General features: G+C 34.2%; 1 protein-coding gene across 2 annotated transcripts in view; it reads right to left on the bottom strand.

The window, feature by feature from the left end:
- Nucleotides 1-24,606, bottom strand: part of KHDRBS2 (KH RNA binding domain containing, signal transduction associated 2) — a 498,248-nt gene that overhangs the window by 232,769 nt on the left and 240,873 nt on the right. For both annotated transcript variants that reach the window (XR_003044470.1, XM_006926413.1), the window contains exon 4: nt 21,075-21,221. Coding sequence is in view for 1 of the 2 variants with exons in the window: in XM_006926413.1 (XP_006926475.1) it covers nt 21,075-21,221 (147 nt within the window). In the remaining variant the exon portion in view is untranslated. The remainder of the gene's footprint in view (nt 1-21,074; nt 21,222-24,606) is intronic.

The following is a 24,606-nucleotide window of genomic DNA, read 5'->3' as shown; positions in this document are numbered from 1 at the left end:
CTAGTTACCTTTCCTGGCCACAAGGTGGCCCTAAACTCTTATCAACCCATATCTTCTAGTCCTTCTACCCCTTGTCTCTCCACAGCTGTACCCTTCTACTGATATGAGACAACACAATTCCAGAAAGGATTTATGGTGGCTTCCTTCAAAGACTTTTGTAATAGCTCAGAATAATCAGCAAATACAAACTAAATTCTGTATCAGAACAAGAAAAAAAATCTATGACTTAGAATTACATTTTTAGTTCACTTACAAGGCTAATTAATCTATTTTTTGTATTAAGTTATTAAATTTCCAGAATAGTAAAAATATACTTTATGTCCCCTTTGAATCACACAGAATCCAGTCTCAATCAACATTTTCATACATTTCAAATTTCAGTCTATACGAAGTTTTAAATATTCATGCTAATATTATTAATAGAAATAGACTCATTAATTTGCTAACTGTTATGTCATGTTGAAAATATTAATTTACAGAAAATATATGTTAATCTATACACTGGACACATGATACCAAACAGCATTCTTGGAAATGGTCACTATAATTTTGAAAGTAGTTTAACTGTTTATTATAAATCAAATTCAGAGCCAAAACAACATGGATAAATTTCCATGGAAAATGTGTTTTTAAAAAGGAACACTTAATTTAAATACATATTTGCTAAAAAACTTGAAGTCTTCATAAGTTGAGGTTTCCAAAAAGGAAAGAGAAAACTAACTGAAGCACCATGATAATTTTTATGTCCTAAACGAATATAATATTAAAAGAAAAGCAAAATCTTTAGGAATCAGTTGTGGTTCATGATGATAAAAATGTTAAAGCATTAATGTTTAAAGGGTATTAAATACATCATAAACGCGGATTCCATTCTACTCATTTTGGAAACAATTATAAATAAAAATATTACGATGCTTTTCTGATTTATATTTGTGGAACAACACAGGGGAAAACGGCATTCATGCAAGAAGGTGTTTTTATAGTCAACCAACTGATTGTTAATATTCACAGTTATGTGTGGTTTGATGTTTTCCACAAAACTGTGGTCAAATAAAGTGGAATAATTCAGAAACAATAGACACATTGAACCTCAGATCAATAAAAACATGAGCAGCTTACACGGATGGGTTTTACAAAATAAATATGAAGGTCAGATCTGCAACATTTCAACAAGAAGCAGTGTGTCTCCATAAAAACCCCTAAAGTCACCTACAGATAAACTATTCTATGCATTTTAACAAATTTGCTCCATGAAAATGACCAATTTTCTTCCCTCTAAATACACTTATTTTTTATTGTAATTCTATATATTCGAGAGCAAATTTTGAGCCAAAAAGCTTAATTTTAATGAGGCAAAGAGTAGAAGAAACACATTGAGAGATTCTGCTTCAGGGTAGGATGGAATTAGCACATTCCACACTATTTCTCCCAATGAATGCATAAGGTAGTTCTTTGAGGACTGCAAAAAGTATCAAGCAGATTGGGGAAGAAGACCAGAATTTGAAACAACACTAAATTGATGGTGAGTTTACTATGTTTTTCCCTTCCTTTATCTCCTGGCCTGGAATCAAGTCAGCGCACAACTTGGAAGTGGACATTCTCATGGATTAAGAGAAACCTGAGGGGAATTTTCCCAATGAGTTCTTAAGAAAGTGAGCATCATATTATTCTGAGACAACAGCTCTCCAAAAGATTTCATTCATTGACTCAAGTGACAATTATTTACTGAGTGCTTACTGTGAGCCAGGAATTTTTCTTAGCTCTGGTGAAAGTGAATAAATATAACAGAAAGAGGTCACTGGGTTTTACATTCTAGTAGAAAGAGACAGACAATAAAAAATAGACCTAATAAGTAAGCAAATTATATCATGGTTTAGAAGGTTATTAAAATGGTAGGACAATACTGTAGGGTCAGGGGAATCAGAAGTGCTGGTGGGGGAAGCAAGATGAGTTTATGTAAGGTTTTGGGAAGGACTCAATGGGGGAAAACAAAAACATCTGAACAAAGATTTGCAAAAGGTCAGGAAGTCTACAGTGCTGAATCAAGTAAAGTGAATTTCACACAAAGGAGAAACATAATCAAATGCTCTAAAGTGGTAGCAAGCCTCAATTGCTCAAGGTAAAGTGAGGTTAGAATGGCTGGAGTGGAGGAAACAAAGAGAAGTCACAAAAAAGAGGTTAAAAAGAAATTGTGGGGTGGCCAAATCATGTAGAGTCTTGAAAGCCATTAAAAATTTGTTAACTTTTACTCAGCATGAAGCAGAGAGCCATTGCAGGGCTTTGAGCACAGGATTAATATGATCTGGCTTACAGTTTAAAACGGATCATTCTGGTTGCTATTTTGAAAACAGACTATGTGAAGGCCATATAATAAATATAATAAATACAATAGCACATTTTATAGAGCTATCTTATAAAATATTACTGTGTAGAACAATGTGATCATACACAAATATGTGTGTATGTGTATATCTACATATATACATAAACGTGTGTGTTCTTTGCAGAGAAAATAATAGGAATTTTGCTGCATGGAAAACACTCTAGGAAATATAATTCATGGATGTATTTATGACCTAAAGGCAAGCATATCTCATAGGCAATCTTTAGTAAACATTATTTCTCACAGCTAAGCTTTGATAAGAATTGGGCAGCCAAGCCTTTGAGTTTATAATCTCTGGCAGGATCTAAAAGGCAGATCTATTGTGTTGCCAATCAAAGGTATAACCATACGCTCTGAAAGTCTACAGTTTTTAAAAAGCTAGTATTTGGATCAACTGATGAAGGGATACTTTTGGTTATCACTGATTTACAGAAGAATTGGTACAAATGATAAAGAGCAGTAAAAATAAAAGAAGGGTCTCCCTGGGATGCCTGCCTTGGTAGAAAGAAACATGACCTCACATCTTTATTAGTTTGTGCCGAGGCAGTAACTATGTGCATATCCAAGACAATTCTAAGAAAACTGTTCTAATACAGAGAAAATACTGCGTATGGCCCCAATTCTGTCCTCTATTGCAGTGGTTCCTAATCTATGGACTGCAGACACTAGGAGGTCAAATTTTTTGTGGGAGTTGTTAAGGTTTTGCAAAGGTGTCTGTTTATCTACCTTTGCATGTAAAATTCACCTTTCTATAATTTAAAAGTACAGCTAGTACACTGTGGAAGAAACATTAAATTTCCCAACATTAAACATGTTTACAAATTGGGGGTCTCTTTTTATAGGTAGAGGATGATCAATAAATTAATTATGATAAAAACACTTGAAGGCTGTATGCCAAAAATTATAGTTTTCCTTATCAATTTTTACCTTTGCTTTGTGACAAAAATTAGATACTAATGCCAGTTATTTAAGTCAGGTATCTCTTAGGTTGTGACATTAAAACAATATGTAATTTTATACAAATAAGATGTATGACCTATACCTCACCTGCTCTCTTTGTAGAATATTGACTCTGGAAGCTCAGACTTTCAGTTTATTAAAAGGGAAACTAATTTACATTTTAAATGTGATATTAAATGTGTGAATAAGTCTGTTCTTGTGGAGGCAGGCACGATGAAAGAAAAATGACTCTCAGTGCTAAGCATGTTTGTTAATCATCCTGTTCTTACTTCTCACAAAAGACTCGTTAATTATCAAGTACCACTTGAGTTGGTTACTATTGAGTAGTGAAATAAAACATGGCAGTAAACATGCTTGAAGGGGGCATTAGTACAGACAAATATATGCAAAAGCAGAGAATGTCTCATGGTAATTTGGTTGCCTAAGACTATGTTCACCGCATGAGATGAAGCATTGGTTAAAGGTCATTATAAATTATGACATTTAGTGTTATTTAATATGTTATGAAAAAAATAAACAATAGTGGTTTAATAATCTAAGAGAACACTTGAGAATACAGAAATTTCAGGGTGAGGTAAATACCACTGTTATAAGAACTCATTTTCCATAAGATAAGATCTTGATATAAGATAACATTTTCCAATGTTGAGAATGAATGAGATATTTTTCTGAACAAAGGGATACTTGGCCAAATGTATATTGCAAATCCTGGGTTAAAAAGTTAGTGCATTTTACCTACTTCAGGACCTCATAGAGCCTTTCAAATGGTAATTCAGGTTGAGAATCTCTAAGAAAATACTTAATTGACTGCAGGGACCCTCAACTTTTTCTTTTCTCATAGACCACTGTGTAGAATGACTATTCCGTAGAATATTTTGGGAAATGACATTCTAAGCCCATCTAAATGAAAAAAGCTCCCTACTGGGGTTTCGTTGGGGCGCACAGTCTATAGATCTTCTAGGTTCCCCTCATTCTCCACATTTTGATAGGAAAGCCTGTCTATCGGCCCTAATAAATCCAAAATAAAGATTTCTTCTTGATAACCACACCTGTGATCTATAAATTAGAATAATTTCTTAGCAATATGTTAAAAAATAAATCTGAGGAAATTTTGCTTCTTCCCTTATACCTCACTACATGGGCTTTTCCATAAATAAAGATAGCTTTTAAGAATCTCACACTATTTGCCCTATGGAATGATCAATTTTAATTTTATTTTCCAGTTGATTTTTGCAATGAATGATACCTAAAGATAGACTAAAAGTCCATAAATGTACTCCTTTCTCTCTGAATATACTGCAATACAAAATATCGAGCCTCCTTATACTGCAGCCCATTAACCACATGGTTTCACTTATAGAAAACACCAAGAGTGAAGCTAAAAGGTCAATAACTTACTGTTCTTTGTGTCAAAATTGGACCTATAGGGGGATAATGCTGCTCTTTAGAAACCTATACATATCATACATACATATAATATATATGCACACATATATACATACATACGTACGTACATACATACACGTTGTTGTAGAAGAATTTCTGGCAAAAGCAAAAGTTCAGTTAAATATTTTGAACATTTCTCCATTGTTAAGAGGCTACTTCCATCAATCAATATTTTTTTAAAGCAACAGTGTATATAGTAGTATCAGGAAGCATGGGGCTTGTAACATGTAATCTAGCTCTGATTTCTGACTTCAGGGAGCTGGGTTTCAAGGGAAAAAAGAAGAAAAATACATGTGCAGATAGCACATCCACTGTCAATTCACACTTCTCTCCAGCGTATTAGATGTACACTAGCATACTGATCAATCAAATTTTAATTTCTAAAAGTAAATTGACTATTTCTGAAAGATAAATCACTTTTTCCTTCTTGAAATTAACAGCCTATTATTACTTGTTTTGATTGGATTTTTGAATGTTTTAAAAAGTAGCTTCTGAGGAATTTAATTAGCTAATGTGATTTACAGACATCGAATTATCTAAAAAAATAAATTAAGCAATCATTGTCTTGGTCTAGCTTTCAAGTGATTCTGACATTTAAATCATAACATAAATAACAGATGAATGAGCCAAACAGCAGTGGCAGAAATATGCTTCAAAAGAAAACCACCTAAGCAGATTTCCACACAGGTGTTTAGGCAAAAATAGTATCTGTCAACAGGATAAAAAAAAATATTTAGTCAAAAATGTACCTTTTATCTACATATGGGTAAACACCTGGATATCTAGAAATATTCAGATATTTTCATGTTTCACTGTATATTGCATGATATATGTAATTCATGAATATCGATGCATGTTATGGAGAATGTGTTAATCCTAGCACTCGGATGAGGAGAGTAAACTAAGTTTTGCTGTTGTTTAGAAAAGGGGAGTTTGATACTGGCTTCTCAGAGTTAAAATGGAAAAAATAAAAGTAAAAATTAGAGGGAAAATCCTAAAATAAAATGACCGGAGCTCAGAGTTTTTTCTATTCACCTCTGTGAGGGCTTAGGGTTTGCTATGTGCCAGTGGCCAGTTTCAAGGCACTTGAAACATCTACCCCCTCCTAAATCAGTCATAGCCCTTATGAGTGTAGAAGCTTGAAAACCACAAAAAAAGGCAAGGGGTCCAGATTCCAGACTGATGTCGGTATGAACCAGAGCCAGGAGGCGGTCAGAAGGACATTAGGCTTCCTCCCCTTTCCTTGTCTCTGAGTACTTATGCTCAGACAGTAAAATTCAAGTGGGATTTAGAGAGGTGTTTATAAATTTTTCAGGTTAATATCATTTCCCATAGTTACTTTTTCTCCCTAGTAACTTTCCCTCCCTTGTAATCCCATGTTCAATGCATGCAAATGGAGACTACAAAAGGAGGACAGATATTTTCCCGATTGGTGAAATACGGGGTAGTAGAAAATCTGATATCCAAAAGACAGTCTAGTTACTAATAAATGGAACCATTTCTCCTATTTTAATATACAATTATAAGAATCTGAACAAAATAATAGGAACACATTTTGGAAATGGATATTTTGCACTGTGGTAACACGTTCCTACTTTAGAGGATGCTAAGGCATTTTCTCGCAGGGGAGAGCAGACAGCAGTGGGACTACTGATGATGTGATGGACAATCTTTAGAGAATCACTTTAATTGGAAGTGGAAGTTTGAGTGACATCAATAAATTAATCTAAAATGGAGTTCCAGTCAAGATGGCAGAGTAGGAAAACACTGTCCTTGCCTGCTCCCACGACCACCTCAAAATTTCAACTAAACTACAGAACAATCACCATCAAGAATCTCCTGAATTCTAGATAAGCAGAAGATCTACAACTAAAGACATACAGAATAAGCCACCTCCAGACTGGTAGAAGGAGCGAAGATGTGGAATAGGCTGGTCCCATACCCATGTGTGGCGGTTAAAAATTGGGAGGGCTACCTCGGCTGCAGAGTTCCCCCAGAGGAGCAAGGGATCCCAGCTCCACACCAGGCTCCCCAGGCCAGAGTTCCAGTGCCTGGAAGTGAAGTCTTCACAAATTTTGGCTGTGAAAACCAGCAGAGGAGGTGGCTGAGTGAGATGAGGGTGGCTGGCGTCCCAGGTGTTTCTCTTAAAGGGCCTGTACATGGACTTACTTGTCAAGAACTCACTCACTCTTAGCTACAGCACTGGGACAACAGTTTGAAAGATGCCAGGAACATTTAAGAATGAACCGAATTGTCTGGCTTCAAGTTGAGGCTAGAGGGACAGCTTTCTTCCAGACAGAAGAGTTGGGAGAAGCCATTGTTCTTTTATTGAGCCCTCCCCTCACCCAGTCTGCATGAGTAAGTCAAGTGCAATACCTGAGTCTTGATCAGCTATGGTGAGCTACACCACTTGCCCTGCCCTAATGATTCCCTGGCACACTCAACCTGAAGGCCCACCCAAGTCCCTTCCAAGTCTTTTCCATATAAATGACCTGTTTTGGCTCATGCTGTGGACTTTCCTAAATTTTTTTAAATATTCACAAACCCCAAACAAATAGCATCTTGTGTAGGTCTCGGGGTGCCCCATACCTCTTGCTTAGCCTCCTCAAGCCTGGCACTAGTGGTAGCCAGCCTCATTTCTTAGCTTTACCTCTCCCAGGCATCTCCAAGCCCAGCACAAGTGACAAACATCTGCAGATCACTGTAGCTCATACCAAGTGGTCCCAGACAGGGTACAGGCAGTGGCTGAATTTGGCCTACACCAGAGCCCCTTCCAGTAGGCCTCAGAACCAACACACCACCCAAATACTTCTACAAATGACACACCCAAAGAGCAGACTCAGCAGGCACCAGAGCCCCACTAAAGCAAATCTTGCTCCATAGCATCAGCCCCTGCACAACAGCTCCTTCACTGAAGTCATGATCAGTCCTCACAACTAATCGGCATGAGGGTCAATCCCTTCCACTGATGTACAAACAGCAACTAATGCTCAAATACAAAAGGAGGACACACACAAGGGACACACCTGGAGCACTCAACTCAGGTGATCAGGAAAACTGTGCCACTGGGCCACACAGGACACTCTACTAAGACCAGGAGACATAGTAGTTCTTCCTAATAAATATGAACAAATACAGGAAGGCAGCCAAAATGGGGAGACAAAGAAACATGTCCCAAATGAAAGAATAAAACAAAGCTCCAGAAGAACTAAGCAAAATAGAGACAAGCAATCTACCACATGCAGAGTTCAAAACACTGGTTATAAGGTTGCTCAGTGATCTTAGTAAGAACTTTAACAAAGAGATAGGAAACATAAAAATAGAGACAGAAAACATAAAAAAAGGACCAGAAATGAAGAATACAATAACTGAAATAAAGAATACCAACAAATTAGATGAAGCAGATCAAATCAGCTATTTAGAAGATAAGATAGCAGAAAACACCCAATCAAAATGGCAGCAAGAAAAAAGAAACCAAAAAATGAAGAGAGTTTAAGAGGCCTTTGGGACAACATCAAGAGTACCAACATTTGCATCATAGGGGTACCAGAAGGAAAAGAGAAAGGGCAAGGAATTGAAAACCTATTTGAAGAAATAATGATGGAAAACTTCTCTAACCTGGTGAAGGAAACAGACATACAAGCCCAGGAGTGCAGAGAGTCCCAAACAAGATGAACCCAAAGAGGCCACACCAAGAGACATCATCATTAAAATATCAAATGTTAAAGACAAAGAGAGAATCTTTAAAAGCAGCAAAAGAAAAGGAATTAGTTACCTACAAGGGAGCTCCCATAAGACTGTTAGCTGATTTCTCAATAGAAACTCTGCAGGCCAGAAGGAACTGGTACAAAATAGAGTGATGAAAAGCAAGGACCTATAAAAAAGCCATTATTTAGAATTAAAAGACAAACAGCTTCCCAGACAAGAAAAGCTAAAGGAGTTCATTTCCACCAGTATTACAAGAAATATTAAAGGGACTTGCTTTAAAAAAAGAAAAAAGAAAGGATAATAAAATGGCAATAACTACATTATCTCTCAATGATTACTTTAAATGTAAATGATTTACACGTTCCAATCAAAAGACAAAGGGTGGCTGAATGAATAAGAAAATAAGACCCGTGCATATGTTGCCTACACGTGACTCATTTTAGATCAAAAGACACACACAGGCTGAAAGGAAAGAGATGGAAAAATGTATTTCATGAAAATGAAAATGTTAAAACAGGTAGGACAGCAATACTTATACCAGATAAAATAGACTTTAAAACAAAGGCTGTAACAAGAGACAAAGAAGGACCTAGTAATCCCATTTCTGGATATTTATCTGAAGAAACCAAAACATTACTTCAAAGGGACATGTGCAGCCATATGTTCATTGCAGCATTATTTATTACAGCCAAGGTAGGGAGGCAACCTGGGTATAAATCAATGGCTGAATGGATAAAGAAGAGATGGTACCTATATACAATGAAATATTTCTTAGCCATAAAAAGGATTGAAACCTTGCCATCTGCAACATAGATCTACCTAGAGGTACTAAGCAGAGTAAATCAGATAGAGAATAACAAATGCCATATGATTTCACTTATATGTGGAATGTAGAGAACAAAATAAAAGAACAAACAAAACAGAAACAAACTCATAGATACAGAGAACATTTTGATGGGTGACAGATAGGTGGGGGGTTAGAGGGTAGGTAACAAAGGGAAGGGTTTAAGAAGTACAAATTGGCAGTTACAAATAGAAAGATGTAAAGTACAGCATAAGGAATATAGTCAATAATTTTGTGATAACTATGGTATGGTGTCAGATGGGTACTAACTTATCAGGGCAATCACTTCATAAGTTATATAAATGTCTAATCACTATGTTGTATACCTGAAACTAATATAATATTGAATGCAACTATAATTGAAAAAAAAATTAAAAAGGGAATAAAGCCTGACACAAAAAGTAAAAAATAAAATAAAATAAAACTTAATAGACAACCAAAAGTCAAGTGTTTCACCCTTGTGTATATTTTTACAAAGAGCTACATTTCCTGATTTTATTACTTAGATAAGAAGTTGAGGGTCAACTGCCAATAATAGTGGAGCTTCATATTTATTCAGCATATACAGAAACTTATTCCTACTCAATCAGACAAAGAATTATAATTTATATTGAGGAGAAAAGTCTGAGTGAAATACATTCTAAATGTACTATAATTAATATAGCATTTGTATCGGCTTAAACAAAATTTAGAAGTGAGAATTATGCTGAAAGGTAATGAAGTACAGTTGGTAGTGAAATTATCTCACTGTAAGATAAAATTTTCATCCATTTAAGAAGACAACTAAGAAAAACTATTTTTCTATTATAATTATCTTCGGGTAATTTGAGAAAAAAGTGACCTGTGCTTTTCAATATAAATCATTTAATTTTCTAATAAAAAACAAATTTAGCATTTTAATGAATTTTAGTCATTCGTTTTTTGTTTAAATTAAGTTTACTGGGGTAACATTGGTTAATACAATTATATAATTTTCAGGTGTATATTATAATTTGACATCTGTATATTCTATTGTGTGTTTATCAAAGTCCAGTTTCCTCTTGATTATTGTTGCTTCGTAGTATGATTTGAAGTTGGGCAGAGTGATGCCTCCAGCCTCGTTCCTGTTTCTCAGGATGGCTCTGGCAATCCGAGGTCTTTTGTGCTTCCATACAAATTTGGTGATTTTGTGTTCTATTTCTTTAAAAAAAAAAAGCCGATGGGATTTTGATGGGGATTGCATTAAATCTGTATAATGCTTCAGGTAATAAAGTCATTTTAACTATGTTGATTCTTCCAATTCAAGAACTCGGAATATCTTTCCATTTCTTTGTATCTTCTTCAATTTATTTTAATAGGGTCTTATAGTTTTCATGATATAGGTCTTTCACTTGTTTCGTTAAATTTATTCCTAGGTATTTTATTCTTTTTGTTGCAGTTGAAAAAGGAATTATTTCTTCCACTTTTTTCTGACACTTTATTATTAGAATACAGGAAAGCTATGGATTTTCAAACATTGATTTTGTATCCAGAAACTTTTCTGTATTTGCTTATTGTTTCTACTATTATTCTTGTGGAGTCTCTAGGGTTTTCTATATAGAGAATCATGTCATCTGCAAATAGTGATACTTTGACTTCTTCACTTCCTATTTGGATGCCTTTTGTACCTTTCTCTTTTCCGATTGCACTCACTAGGTCCTCCAATGTTATATTGAGTAACATTGGTGAAAGTGGACAGCCTTGCCTTGTTCTGATTCTTAGAGGGAAGGTTTTTAGTTTTTTACCATTAAGTATAATGTTGGCTGAGGGTTTGTCATATATGGCCTTTATTATGTTAAGGTACTTTCCTTCTATACTGATTTTGTTGTGTTTTGATCATAAATGGATGCTGTATCTTGTCGAAGGCTTTTTCTGCATCTATTGATATGATCATATGATTCTTATTTTTTAATCTGTTTATGTGGTGTATCACATTAATCAATTTGCATATGATGAACCATCCCTGTGCCCCTGGGATGAAATCTACTTGATCGTGGTATATAATCTTTCTAATATGTTGCTGTATTCAGTTCGCTAGTATCTTATTTAGGATTTCTGCATCTGTGTTCATGAGAGAGATTGATCTGTAGTTTTCTTTTTTTGTGTTATCTTTACCAGGTTTTGGTATCAGGCTAATACTAGCCTCATAAAATGAGTTGGGAAGTATTGCCTCCTCTTCGATTTTCTGGAAGAGTTTAAGGAGAATAGGTATTAAATCTTCTTTGAATGTTTGGTAGAATTCACTGGTAGGTGGATTTTGAGAGATCTAAGAGTCTATGGGACCATTGAGAAAAGGTGAATATTCCTGGTTCAGATAATTCATTTTTCTTGTTTTGCCTAACCCCATATTTAAAGAAAACATCTCACTAAATAGTAGCATAATCAGATGTTATTCATATATTAATTATTTCTAAAAATCAAGCTAATTTAAGCAACATTAAGAATATATTTCAGCAGTTTATCAATATGTATTCATCAAATGAATGGGATAGTGTTATGAACTAATATCTATAAAATTATGTATTTTTAATTGAAACATTTTAAAAGAAAATAGGATTTGTACTATTTTCTTTTAAAAATTATTCTGTTCAGTTAAAGTCGTGTAAATATAATAACACACATGAAGTTATAATTATAATACTATGCTGTTTGAATTATTGAACTAAAGTAGGATTTCTTTTCCTTCTGTTTACAAAAAAAAATAATAAATTACAATTTTGGAAATTTTAAAGAGGGTAAAAAAGAAAAAGAAAAGAGAAGAAAGAAGGGGACAAAGTCAAGAAATATCTTATGATAACAGTGTGTGATATATATATAACACATATGACTTTTACTGATATATATGTATATATCAGTAAAATTTGAAGCAGAAAGATTTATTTGACAGTGCTTTGATATTTAAGAAAATTTCCCAAGCCGTATGCATTGAATTAGTAATCACAGATATACAGAAGAGTGGGAACAAGGGGCGGCAGTGGGAATGTAGCTGAAAGGAGAGCTTTAAAGGGCCAGGAGGGAGAAGAAGCAAGAGCTCTTGTGGCAAACCAAAGTTCAGAGGCATCACCAAGCATGAGTGACCAGAAGCTGTGAAGCAGAGGAAGAGACAAAGAGAGTGGTAGGTAAAGAAGGTGACTGGGAAGAAGCTGAGAAGTGAACAGGCACACAGCAAAAGGTGAGTCATTTTAATGTTGAAGATACTTCTCAGATTCCCTTCTGTGCCTGGGGCAGCCAGAATGCAGTTCTTTGTGAGTCCCGGTATTGCTGTTTTTCCTGCTCTTCAGATTTCTATTAGAATCTGCCTCTGCTCTCAGTCTCGCTCTCTCTCTCTATTTATAAAAAATATGTGATGTCACTTCCTTCTGCATATGCTTTTATGATCTGATTTGAATATATCCCTTTTCATTGTAACCAAAAGGGTCTAACTAAAATAGAACAACCCTCTTCATAGCATGTCGAATATTGGTTAATTCTATAACTTTGTCACCCAAATAAGAGGACCCTGAAGTTTCAGAATGGTAATTTCAAATAGTATTTTGTATTTATTTCTGAGAATAACCTATATACATATATATACACTCATGATTGTGTCAGTCCTTTTTTGCCTTCTGCAGTCTTTCTAAATATATTTTAATGTGTTGCATTATTAACCATTACTACTAACTGTGAGAATGACCACATTATAATGTAAAGAGGCATCAGCTTGCTGTTAGAGATGATAGAGTATTCCTTAGAGTGTCTGGCAATGTATAATTTCAACATATGTTATTTTAATGCTTCTACTCCTTCTATAAAAGTTCTGTCACACATTCATTATCTATGTTTAAAACAACTTAAAAGTGATTTCACCAAGGGTATACTGCAGTTATGCCATGAAAATAAGAAAGTGAAAGCAAGGAAGAGGTTTCCAAGTAAAACAGAGATATAAAGATATTATTGAATTAATGAATATCTAAGAATGGGCAAAACTGCACCTGCCTTACCACTAAAGTTAATATTGGCTATGGCTTACTGAATGATAAGTCCAAAGTTGTCTATGTGACAAAAAATAGGCATATAGGATACTCTATGGAGGATCCTAATGCTAATTATACAACCATTGCCCCATGCAAGTGACTTGTTTAGTTCTCTCCAACAGAGTATGAGAGATCTTTTAGAGTTAGGCCATCATATTTTGACCATTTCCCTAATGAGGAGGCATTTGACCCATCCCTCTTTTGCTGCCTGACCTTGGGCAGTTGAGGTAACAATGTTGGTTTTTAACATCCTCACTGGTAAAATGAGGGTTGGATTCCACCAGTGGTTTTTAAACTATCCTTTTTGGAACTCTATGGTTCTGAGTATTCTTTAGGGGATTGGCAAAAAATGAAGTATTTTCAAGTATTTTCATCCCAAACATTAATATTTAAATTGCCTTGGAAGCCTATTAATTGCTCTGAGCTTAAAAATTCCTTCCAGTTCTGCAATTATATGAATGTATCTATATAGGTGTGGGGATAAAAACTTTAACATGGAAAAAGTTTTCTGTGAGAGGGGGCTGGATTTAATTCCAGATGTCAGCACCAAGAAAGAATATACTTGCCCATAAAAACTCCTTGTAGTTAATAGGGCCCAAATTCATAATCGGAGCCTAGCAGCCGGCGTTTACTGAGATCTCTCATGCACACTGCCTCTTAAGAAAAAGCTTCAGACTGAGCTGTCAAGCCTCCTTCACTGTGCTCCTGCCATCTGAGCTGACCCTTACAAAGAAGCTCCTGGTATTGTATTTCAATTAATGAGACTGGTCCAATCAGACCTGAGGAGCCATATTCTCATTTGTATCTTTAGTAACCGTTCAGAGTGGTTCCATAATGACCAATCAGAACACGTAATTCTGTCCAATCAAACCAAGAGAGTACAATTTGAGCTGTTTCACTCAAATAAAGCATCTCCCTTCACGGCACCCAAAACTGGGGACTTGGGTTGGCTTTAGATTTGTGGCAGCAACCTTTTGTTGACACAGGGTGGCAGAGTACCTAAATAAACGATGTTTAGAAACAAAACTACCTTTGTTCATAGAGGCTAAGGTTGATGTTATCATTCTTATAGGTACAATCTGTATTTTGCATATTTTGTTTTGGAGTTACTTTCTTTGTATCACATACTCATGTACTTAATAGCCAATCGTTAATCCTAATAATTCAGTGTACTTCTTTAAATAAAGACTATGTCTTACACAGTGGGTCTTTTATTCATTTCTTATACAGTAGGTCTGTTTCACATTTAAAAATTTATATGGAATAAGATAATATTTCTACTTTGCATGAGGACTGGTTTTAGCATAAACCTTATCCTAGCTGTAGCTTGTCTATTTATGGGTTTAAGAAGAAGAGTAGTTATCTACCTTCTATATCTAGGAAGTCCTCCTTTCACTTTTAAAAGAATTCCACTCTGATTCTGATATCCAACCTTGCTTATGTGTTTTACTCAAATTTCTCTCATTTCTCAAATAAGAAAAAGATTAGGACTAAGAAGGAAAAGGCAGAAAAAGATAAACTGTAACTTATTTTGGGGAAGCATGCTAATACCAGATGGTGTTTTCTATTTTTTCAAGGTTGGATGAAATTATTACAAGAACCTGTGTGCTCAAAATTTGTTTTGACCTGAACAAATACCAGTTGGAAAATGTGGATTCCTAGATGAACGATGTGGTTAAAAAAATAGTCTCTTAAAACTCTAAGATTCTATTATTCCTGTTATAATAGAGTAACAAACATTTCCATATTATAGCAGATTTTTAACAACCCAGATAATTTTTTAGGAATGCTGCTAAACCTTCACGTTAATGACTACATATGGAATTGCAAAAGCAGTTCTTTTGATTATAATGTCAGTTAATGGGGAAGAAGTAACTCATCAAGATGAAATCAAGGTGCTGATAGACACAGGAGAATGATGCTGGCATCTAGAAAGCAATAAAAGCACATGAAAAGAGTGGCCTTGGAGAATCCAGAACCCTGGCATCAAATGAGAGCATAGATAATTAGTGATAAATTGTTTCTTAAGATAGAAAGCAGATGATCACATCCTGGCCCTAAACTCATAAAGTAAACATCTGATTATCTATATTAGTGAAGAGTAAAAAGACACTTGTATTAGAGTATGTAGAAAAATCACATTCAAATACTTATCCACTGCTTCTTTTAACCGTCTTCCAGGTAATGTCAATTACCAATGCTAAAGTGGCCTTGATTTTATAATAATAATAACATATTATCATAATATTATAATTAATTATGTAATAATTAGTTATGTTCTAAGAGTCAGTAATAATTTTAATTTTTTTGTTATAGGCCTGTATTATCTATTACAACTTATCAAATAAGAAGAAATACTCAATATTAGTTATTATAAATTTCTGCAAGTACAGAATATATGAGCATACTGCTATAGCAATACAGGAGACATTTCTGAGCAAGTAATAGTTAGATAAATACATGTGGCTTTGTGTTTAGTGCTATTAGCTACCACACTATCAGAATATGGCTAATTAAAGGAAAGAAAGGGGAATTAACTGGTTTTGAAGACAGCTATCCAAGGAAAATCTTGACAACTATTTCACAACAACCACAACAATGAAGGAAAGATATCCAGGTTATAAATCCTGTTTTCTCCTCTGTATTGAACTTTATTTTTTTACTCTGCTACCGATCATTCTCTTGGCTTTAGGAAGTTGTTATATATGTTGAACTCCTGCCATCAGCCAGCAAAAATGTATCACCATTCCCCACCCAGTGGGCCTTGCCATTTATCAATGTTGTTTTTGCTAGCTGGTGGGTTTTTATTAAATACATTGTTTTCTCTACATATTCGCCTACATGAAAGACTCTGACTAAATATTCACTCCTTATCAAATTATAGTATGAATTTCAGAGATACATGTTTTTAATCTTCCAAAACTTTACGAAAGATTTTTCAGTGCATGAAAGTCCAAGTCTTCTTACATCTCCTAGACTGAAAATATCCTGCTTTTCTTTCCTAATTTCCTTATATCTACTTGCTTTCCTGTATGATTTCTATTAGCAATCAGTGTAATTTCCCCATTTCAGAGCTAGGATTATAGTCTTTGAAGAATGAATGGCAAGAATATCCTGTATTTGCTTTTACTCTAAAAAGAAAAATGGTTTTACTTTTCCTCTCCAGTCACAACTCTTGGTAGATTTTCTATATACGTTTCCAATATTTCAAACTTGAAATAATATAATATGCCCTAATTGCCCCATTTCAAGAATCACGTCTGTCACCAAGACATACAGCCAATCTAATGCTGAAAGAAATAAACAACCTACAATGATGCTTTTTTTTTCTGTGTTGAATTGACTTAAAAGTCTTTTATGAGAGACTGATGAGACTAACAAAATACAGACACACACACCACAGATATAAAAAACTTTACATAGGTATAAAGTTATACATCTATCTATATATATATGTATGTGTGTATGTGTGTGTGTGTATATAGGTGTTACTATAGAAGGCACAAAAAATGCTTCAAACAGTACGTTTTCCTTTTTGTCATTCAGAAGGAACAAAACATGGGTTGTTACGAACGTTTCTCTGGACATATATCATGTGTATTCCTTTTCTTTAAATGATACAGACCTCTAGTGATGACAGTTAGAGGCTTAACCCTGGCATGACAAATACTTTTCAAGTTATGTTAACTTGTAATATTATAGTGTTGTGTAGCATATATTGCACTGGGAAAGATCTGAGGCCATGACGGGTCTTGGCAGAAATGAGGACTGTAATCTCTTAATTCTGTCAACAACTAACTCTTGAGGAGGTAACCAAGTATCTGTTATCTGTGACTTAAATCTAATTTATTTTTATGGAAACCTCTCTTTTCATCTTTTTTGATGAAAGTATGTATAAACTCACATTCAATGAGCAGAATTTTGCTGAACACTTCATGAGTTCTAATCATGAGAACACAACATATTAGGTTTCAATCATGAGTTAATTATTAGGCATTTGTAAATTTACTAATTCATTTAATTGAAGGTGAGAGTCATGGATTTAGGAAAATGAAATACAATGTTATTATTTTAAATTAATCGCTGACTAGGGTTGGAAAAAGGGAAAGTATATTCTGGGATACCAGAGGCCTCATTCATAAATGTCATCCTCTACCACTTTGCAAGGCACAACCTGCACAGCCTAGTGGGCAGTCCTAGTGCCTGAACTATAAAAGAAAGGAGCATTACAAAATATAACAATGAATTAATTTATCCCTTTACAGCTCATAAAGGGAAGAGAAGGAGATTAACATTATGGAAACATATATTACTTTAGGATTTTATGTCCCTTTTGTCATTTTTTCAAATAATTTATTTAACACTCCTAATCCATAAGACAAATTAGCAAATATAAGGAAAACTTGAATATAGCATCTGCTCAAAGCAGTAGAGATGTAAAATTAGCAAGGTTCAATTTGCTGATGTTTTATTGACCTACCGCTCTACTTGTAGTGACTGAATGGGGAACAGCAAGCAGAAATTTTCCCGGGCAATAATAATTTTTTTGTCTTTAACAAGTCATTTAAAGGACTGAAACTGTGTTATTTTCCAACATCTCTCAGCATCCAGACATTTCGTGAAGAGTTGTATGCTCTAGAGTTGGCAGTCTTAGGTGATTATAGCCTCTGGACTATAGGCAAGCTATGTAAATATTGGATAACATACAGGAAGAGGAAGAAGGTAAAAGTTCTAACCATGAAAAGACACTCCATTCTGTAGAGAAATTAGATATCAGTAGAATTCCAGATTCCTCTTTTACATTAGCTTTCTATGTTGTTCTAGCATGCCTCTTACTAGCTATTATTCTTCACCTATGATGCTCAAAAATGTTAATGTCCAGATGTATTAGCATTTTTCTGGACTTAAATATTAAATATCAAAAGCAACCTGGATCACCAAGTGATTTCATATAATAAAGAATTGGCAGTTAATTTATCCCCTTGCAGTTGTAGTGACAGATGCCATCCTTTGCTTGGTGCTGAGGCAAGAGAGGCAAATGAAAAAAACTTCGTCAGGTAGAAGGACTTTCAATGATTGTAAAATTTGCTAATAAAACATAGAGAGATATCAAAATAGTTATTTTATAAAAGCTTATTTATTCAATCATTTATCCACTCACAAAAATATATGTATTAGTGTTATCTATGTGCCTGGGATAGTTCAAAATGGGAGGATAAAGCAGTGAAACTAGACAATAATCCCTGCCCTCGTGACATTTATATTTTAGCAGAGAAAACAATGATAAACAAAAAAGTTTTATACACACAAACACACACACACACATATTTATACACACATATATATATATGAAGTGATAAGAGATATGAAAAAAAATTTTTTTAAGTGAAGAGGGCTAGGGCATAATAGACAATGATTGCAATGTTAAATCATGTAGCCGGTGATATTGTGAACAAAATATAATTGAACTGTATGAATGTACAGAGGCTATTTTAGACTGTGTGGTCAGGGAAGAATTTCCTGCAGTGTTAACATCTGAACCAAGACCTGAATGACAAGGAGATAGCCTTGTCAATATTTTGGAGAAAAATCTTCAAAGGCCCTTAGCGCGGGAGCATTAGACTATTGGGAGCCTAGAGTATTTGATGAACAGAAGCCAGCATGTCTGGAGCACAATAAATGATCAATTGGACAGGCAGAGATAAAATTCCATAGAAAGTAAGAAACAGGTAACACTGGCCAAGAATAAGATTTTCAGTCTTCATTTGGATCTGTATATACAGTAATATATTATTCCCTGATCTGACCCAGAGAGCTATTCTATCCTTCTTCATTACTACTAGCACCTATTTGTAAGGCATTCTATTAGTCAAAATATCAAACAAATACTCATTATGAGAGGCATGATGCTAAATAATGAGCTATAAGAGAGACACCGCTAACCCTGTCTTCATAGAGTATATATTTCCGTGGAGAAGAAATAAATGAAATAATTACAAGTATCATGAGGCCTAAGAAGTAAGGTGTATTAGTGTCATTTATAATAAAATAGGGTTAACCTAACCTACAGCCTAGGTCCAATATATATGTAGCAATAAAATAGTATTTCATCTTACATATTTCACCTCAAAAAGTCATTTCAAGACTCCATCTACTACAACAATAAAATAAATTAAATACAACCATTTATATATATTTTATAATTTTCTATGTCCTTTCATGTGTATATCCTATTTGATATTCACAATAACCATGACAGAGGGTCAGTTAATTATAATTACCTTCTTTTTAAAGTTGAATAAGCTAAGAATTTAAATGACTCATCTATTGTTATGAAATGAGTTTGTAATGTAGACTCCTAATCTTTTTTATATTCCCTATATTCAGAGGTCTGGTGTGAGCTAAATATAGTAAAACCATTCACTCAATAGCACTAGATTTGCAGTTCAGCAGCAAAAGGGAGAGACAACATACATCCTCATTCTTAATGTGGGATCTATTAGGTAGGTGTCAGATAAACACCAGATAATAAACGATGTAGAAATTCAGTGTGCAAATGAAATTAGGGAATAATCTGAGTGGTATGGGATTATTCTATAATCTTGTCTTGACAGAAAATTTAAACTGTTCATATAAATAGATTATGTGGTTATATTTTGATACTTTTACATTTCGAAATTGTGTTATTCTTTTCCCATTCTCTAAATCACTGTTAATCTATGACTCATCAACTATTCCTGAGTTTATTGATTAGATTAGAAATCTACTGTGTTCTTTGTTGCACAGATTAATTTTAACTGTCTCTCTCTCTCTCTCACACACACACACACACACACACACACACACACACACACACACACACACATATACACACACAGACTTCTGCCCAGGTACTCCAGAAAACCTTACTGGTCATTCTCTTGTGATTATCTTATTCCCAGCTCTAAGCCTGATGCCAAGATTTCTATTCGAAGGACCTGTTCATAGATTGCTAAATTGTCACCCTTTAGGAAAGCTTCATTCGTTTACTTTTCTTTTATTTCTTAGAAAATCAGTATAATTCCATTCAGTATGCAACCCTGAATTTGCTGCCTTACTAACCAAATATCCTTTTTTGTTCTCATATAGTGCAATGAACTTATTTTTTCTCAAGTTTTCCTTGATGTTTTAACAAATGTCTCTCTCTATTAATATTGATTATTTACATTATGTGTTATAATGAGCTAGAACCTTGCATAATATCACATAAAAATACATTTGGTATTTTCAAATATCATTGTCTTATTGCAAATATTATATCTAATGTTTTTTTCTGTCTCATTATACCTGCAAATGCTTTATTTATTAATTAAAAATTGCCAGTAATATGTCATTTACCAATAATTAAGACACAAAAACAAAGTATATAACTTTAATTATGTATCTGTATTTATGCGTTAATTATCATATTCTTCATGGCTAAGAATTGGTGCATGGATGTAATGTACTAAAGACAAATACAGTCATCAAACCATTATTATGTGGTAACATGCCAGGTCCTGTGCTAAGTATTTTTGCATTCTATTTTATTTTATGTTCATATCAACTCTGAATAGTTAGTCTGCAAAATGAGTTTTCTTCTAAAAAGCAAGTGAATATCAAAGGCACATTTTAAAATAGAAACTGATGAGAAATTTCTTTGTAAAAAATGAAAAACACTTACAGGAACTAGGAATTTTTTAATCTCTTCCAGTGCATGACTCATACGTGAATAAGCTTCCCCAGGTGGAGCAAACACTTCAATTAATACATGAAGTTCATCACTCAAGTGGGCATATTTGGCTTCCCCACTCTTCCTTAGTTCTTCTTCCTGTGAAAGAGGTTATTTTTAGTAATAAAAATCCACTCATTTTACACTGATTTAACTTTTACTGAGAATATGACAAAAGGGTATAATCTAAGCAAATTTTCCATAAGTAGAAACCCTTTGAGAAATAAGAATGAAACAAGCCATTTAAAAAACTTAAAATCATTTTTGAGTGAATAATTTTTAAAAAACTGGCATAATTATCAGCTACACAGATTTTAATCAGCTAAATCTGAATTCCACTCCATGGAAAATCAAAAGAAAATGAGAACAACAAAATACTTCTTTTCAAGGATATATACCAAAGGTTTCATATATCATTTCTACTCACATCTCTTTGCCAAGAGTGTATTCACATGATGATCCCGGATGCAATGGTGGCTAAATGTCAACTCAGACTGAGCAGACTATCTAAAATATGAGGGCTTTATTTATGACAGGAAAATTGAGAATGTATACTGGGTGACAATGAGCTGTCTCTGAGTCATCGTTCAGGGCTAGTTAAAATGACACTTGACTATTAAATTAAATTGTGTTGAACAGCTAGCCAAATTCTATTTTCAAAAACAGTATTATACCCCCAGTTGGAGTGATAAACATAAAGCTCTAAATTTCATCTGAATGTAGGCAGACATCACAGGCAACCTGAATGGCAGAAGTACCTGGACACCAGTAAGTATATTTATAGTAATTTAACAAATCTCTTGAGGTATTTCTTATCAAAGAATCCCAAATATATTTTGGGAAAATGTCTATTTTTGCAACAAATGCGTTATTTAATAAGTTGATTATGAATGGGTTAGTAGTGTTTTCATGTTTCTGCCCAATTATCTTTCGTGTCTTTTATAACGAAGATCATGGTACCCTGGGAGGCTACGCTAAACAGAACGAGGAATATAATGGCAAGAAGGTTAAAGATAAAGATTAAGAAAATTATAAATGCTAGATAATCTTGTATATAAACTGAGATATATAGTCCCAAAGTTAACTCTACAGAAGATTAAATTTACATCTAATAAAAGCATTCAAAAGGGCACAGGGATTAATCAAAAGAATGTAAGATGCATGTACTAAAGGTGAATATACTTGATAGTATTCAAAATTCTGTTTAAAACAGTGTACACTCAGTTGATATTATTTAATCTTCCATAAAAATGGCACATTTATTCCATCGAGGCTATTTACTATAACCACTGACCTTCAGAAAATGATTTGTGGTTTTCAGCTATTACAGAACAATCACGAGTTAATTATCTTAAGTTAAATTATTAGCTGCTAAACATAAGAAATTCTACCAAAGTCATATGTTAAGGTAAAATATAAGTAAAACATATCAGTTTTTATTAGTTATTTTATAGAGAATGGAATGGCACTACATAGATTCTAATTGGAAACGCTCTCATGCATTTAATTACTAAAAGGATTTTAAGGAAACTTTTTCGTAGGAATTATCATCTGCATTTTACCTTCTATAAAAGACTTGGTAACAATTTGACATTGAAAAGTTTTCCTTTCATTCAAAAGAACATATTTATTGAAGAAAAATCCCAAGAAGTATCAATATTTTATAAAAAATCCACAACTACATAATTCAAGATATAATTTTACCATTTTCAGTGTATATTCTTCAAGTCTCTTTTTGCAATGTAATACTAATAGAATAGAAGTCCTAGTTTTGGTACTGCTTCTCAGGTCACAGGCATGCAAAGTACTTTCCATGGATTATCTAATTTTATCTGCCTAACTATACCCTTGTGCTAGATAATGTTACTTTCCTCATTTTATTGTTGAGGAGACTATGGCACACAGAGAGAAACTTGTCCAGAGTTAGACACACTATGAATGATGGAGGTGGATTAGAATCCAGGTAATCTAATACCAAAGGTCAAGTTCTTAATCACTATAGGTGTGTGGCTGATACGAGTTCATATGTATAAGTAAACTTTTTATACATTTAGATTTCCCCATGGATATCCTTAATTTCTGGAAGACCTTAGCCAGTGGTCTCAGCAATTTCCTGGTATCCAGACCCATGTGGCCCTGTGCTTTCCAGGGTATCCTACTGCAGATTAGTGGTCCTTATACATCAAGCACATCTGCCATGAATATCCTTTCCCTTTTCCCAAAAGCTTCTGATTTAGTAGCTGTGTGCCCATCAGTGATGGGTGAAATTAGTTTTCAAGGTTCTCACATATCTTCTCTACAAAGAGCTTTATGAAGGGCTTAGCTAAAAATGCTAGTGATTTCATACTACACTGTTTATCCCTATCTCTGTGTTTGCAACCATCAGTTCCAACCAAATAATTCATCCAAAATTTTTAAGGTCAAGCTCAGATTGGTTTGCACAATTTCCCATGGATAGTTATGTTGTATTCCTAAGACAATCGGCTTCATGAAGCGTCATTCTCTATTTCCCTGCGCAGTTTGTCTAATAGTAGTGGGAGATGGTTAGGACCCTCCATGCCCTGATTCTATTTTTGAGTAGGGATTCAAGTCATCTCACAACTGGGTATTTCATCTTAGTTCAGATGATTCAAAGTACATTGCCCAAAATAAGACACAGAATCAGATGTCCCCTTGTGCTCTGGTACTGAGTCCAGCCATTTGGTCCCTGGATCTGCCAAATGCCAATTATAATATAAAACTCAACATTTCTTAAAATACTCTACAAGTTCTACTCTCAAAATCACTCATGGGTGACATAGACTTCCTTTAAAATATCAGAGGGGCACAAATCAAACAGGTTACATTGATAATAACATTACAGAACAGTCCAAAAATCATCATTCTCGTGTCCCAAGCCCTTTCCCACTTCATTACACGATTTTAATTTTTGCCTTGTCTCTAAATTTTGAATTACTGTCTCTTCCCACCTGAAATTTCCTAGAGAATTTAAAATTATTTTTGCCTCTATTAAACAGAGGAAATTAGTTATTGAGTGCTAATTCCCAACCTTATACGTCTAGTTTATTACAGAGCTCAATGAAATAAAAAGGACACCAATTAGTTGACCCTATCCTTAGAAGTCACAGTTTGGAATCACACATACCCACATACACAGTGCTCTTTAAAGTGGGAATCTAGTGAACAAAATGTTTCCATCTGGTCAAGTTAAAAAAGAGTAGTCACCTGCTTTGGGTATTTTTTTTAGAATATGTTATAAGTTGTTCGTATTATGATATAGACCATGTATTCCTCCTTTGCGATTTTCCAGATTTAGGTATTTTTGTCCTTTCACAGTCTCCTGAAGGGAATTCTATAACTCATACCACCAGCAGAGAGAATACCTGAATAACTGAGTTGATACCCTATTCATTTTTTAAACACTTATATGTTCATCTAGATTTATACATGTTATGCCATATAAATGTTATGTTATCTTTCTTAA

The sequence above is a fragment of the Pteropus alecto genome, unplaced genomic scaffold (genome assembly GCF_000325575.1).
Source record: "Pteropus alecto unplaced genomic scaffold, ASM32557v1 scaffold7, whole genome shotgun sequence".
NCBI lineage: Eukaryota > Metazoa > Chordata > Mammalia > Chiroptera > Pteropodidae > Pteropus > Pteropus alecto.
This window is presented reverse-complemented; position numbering and strand designations above follow the sequence as displayed.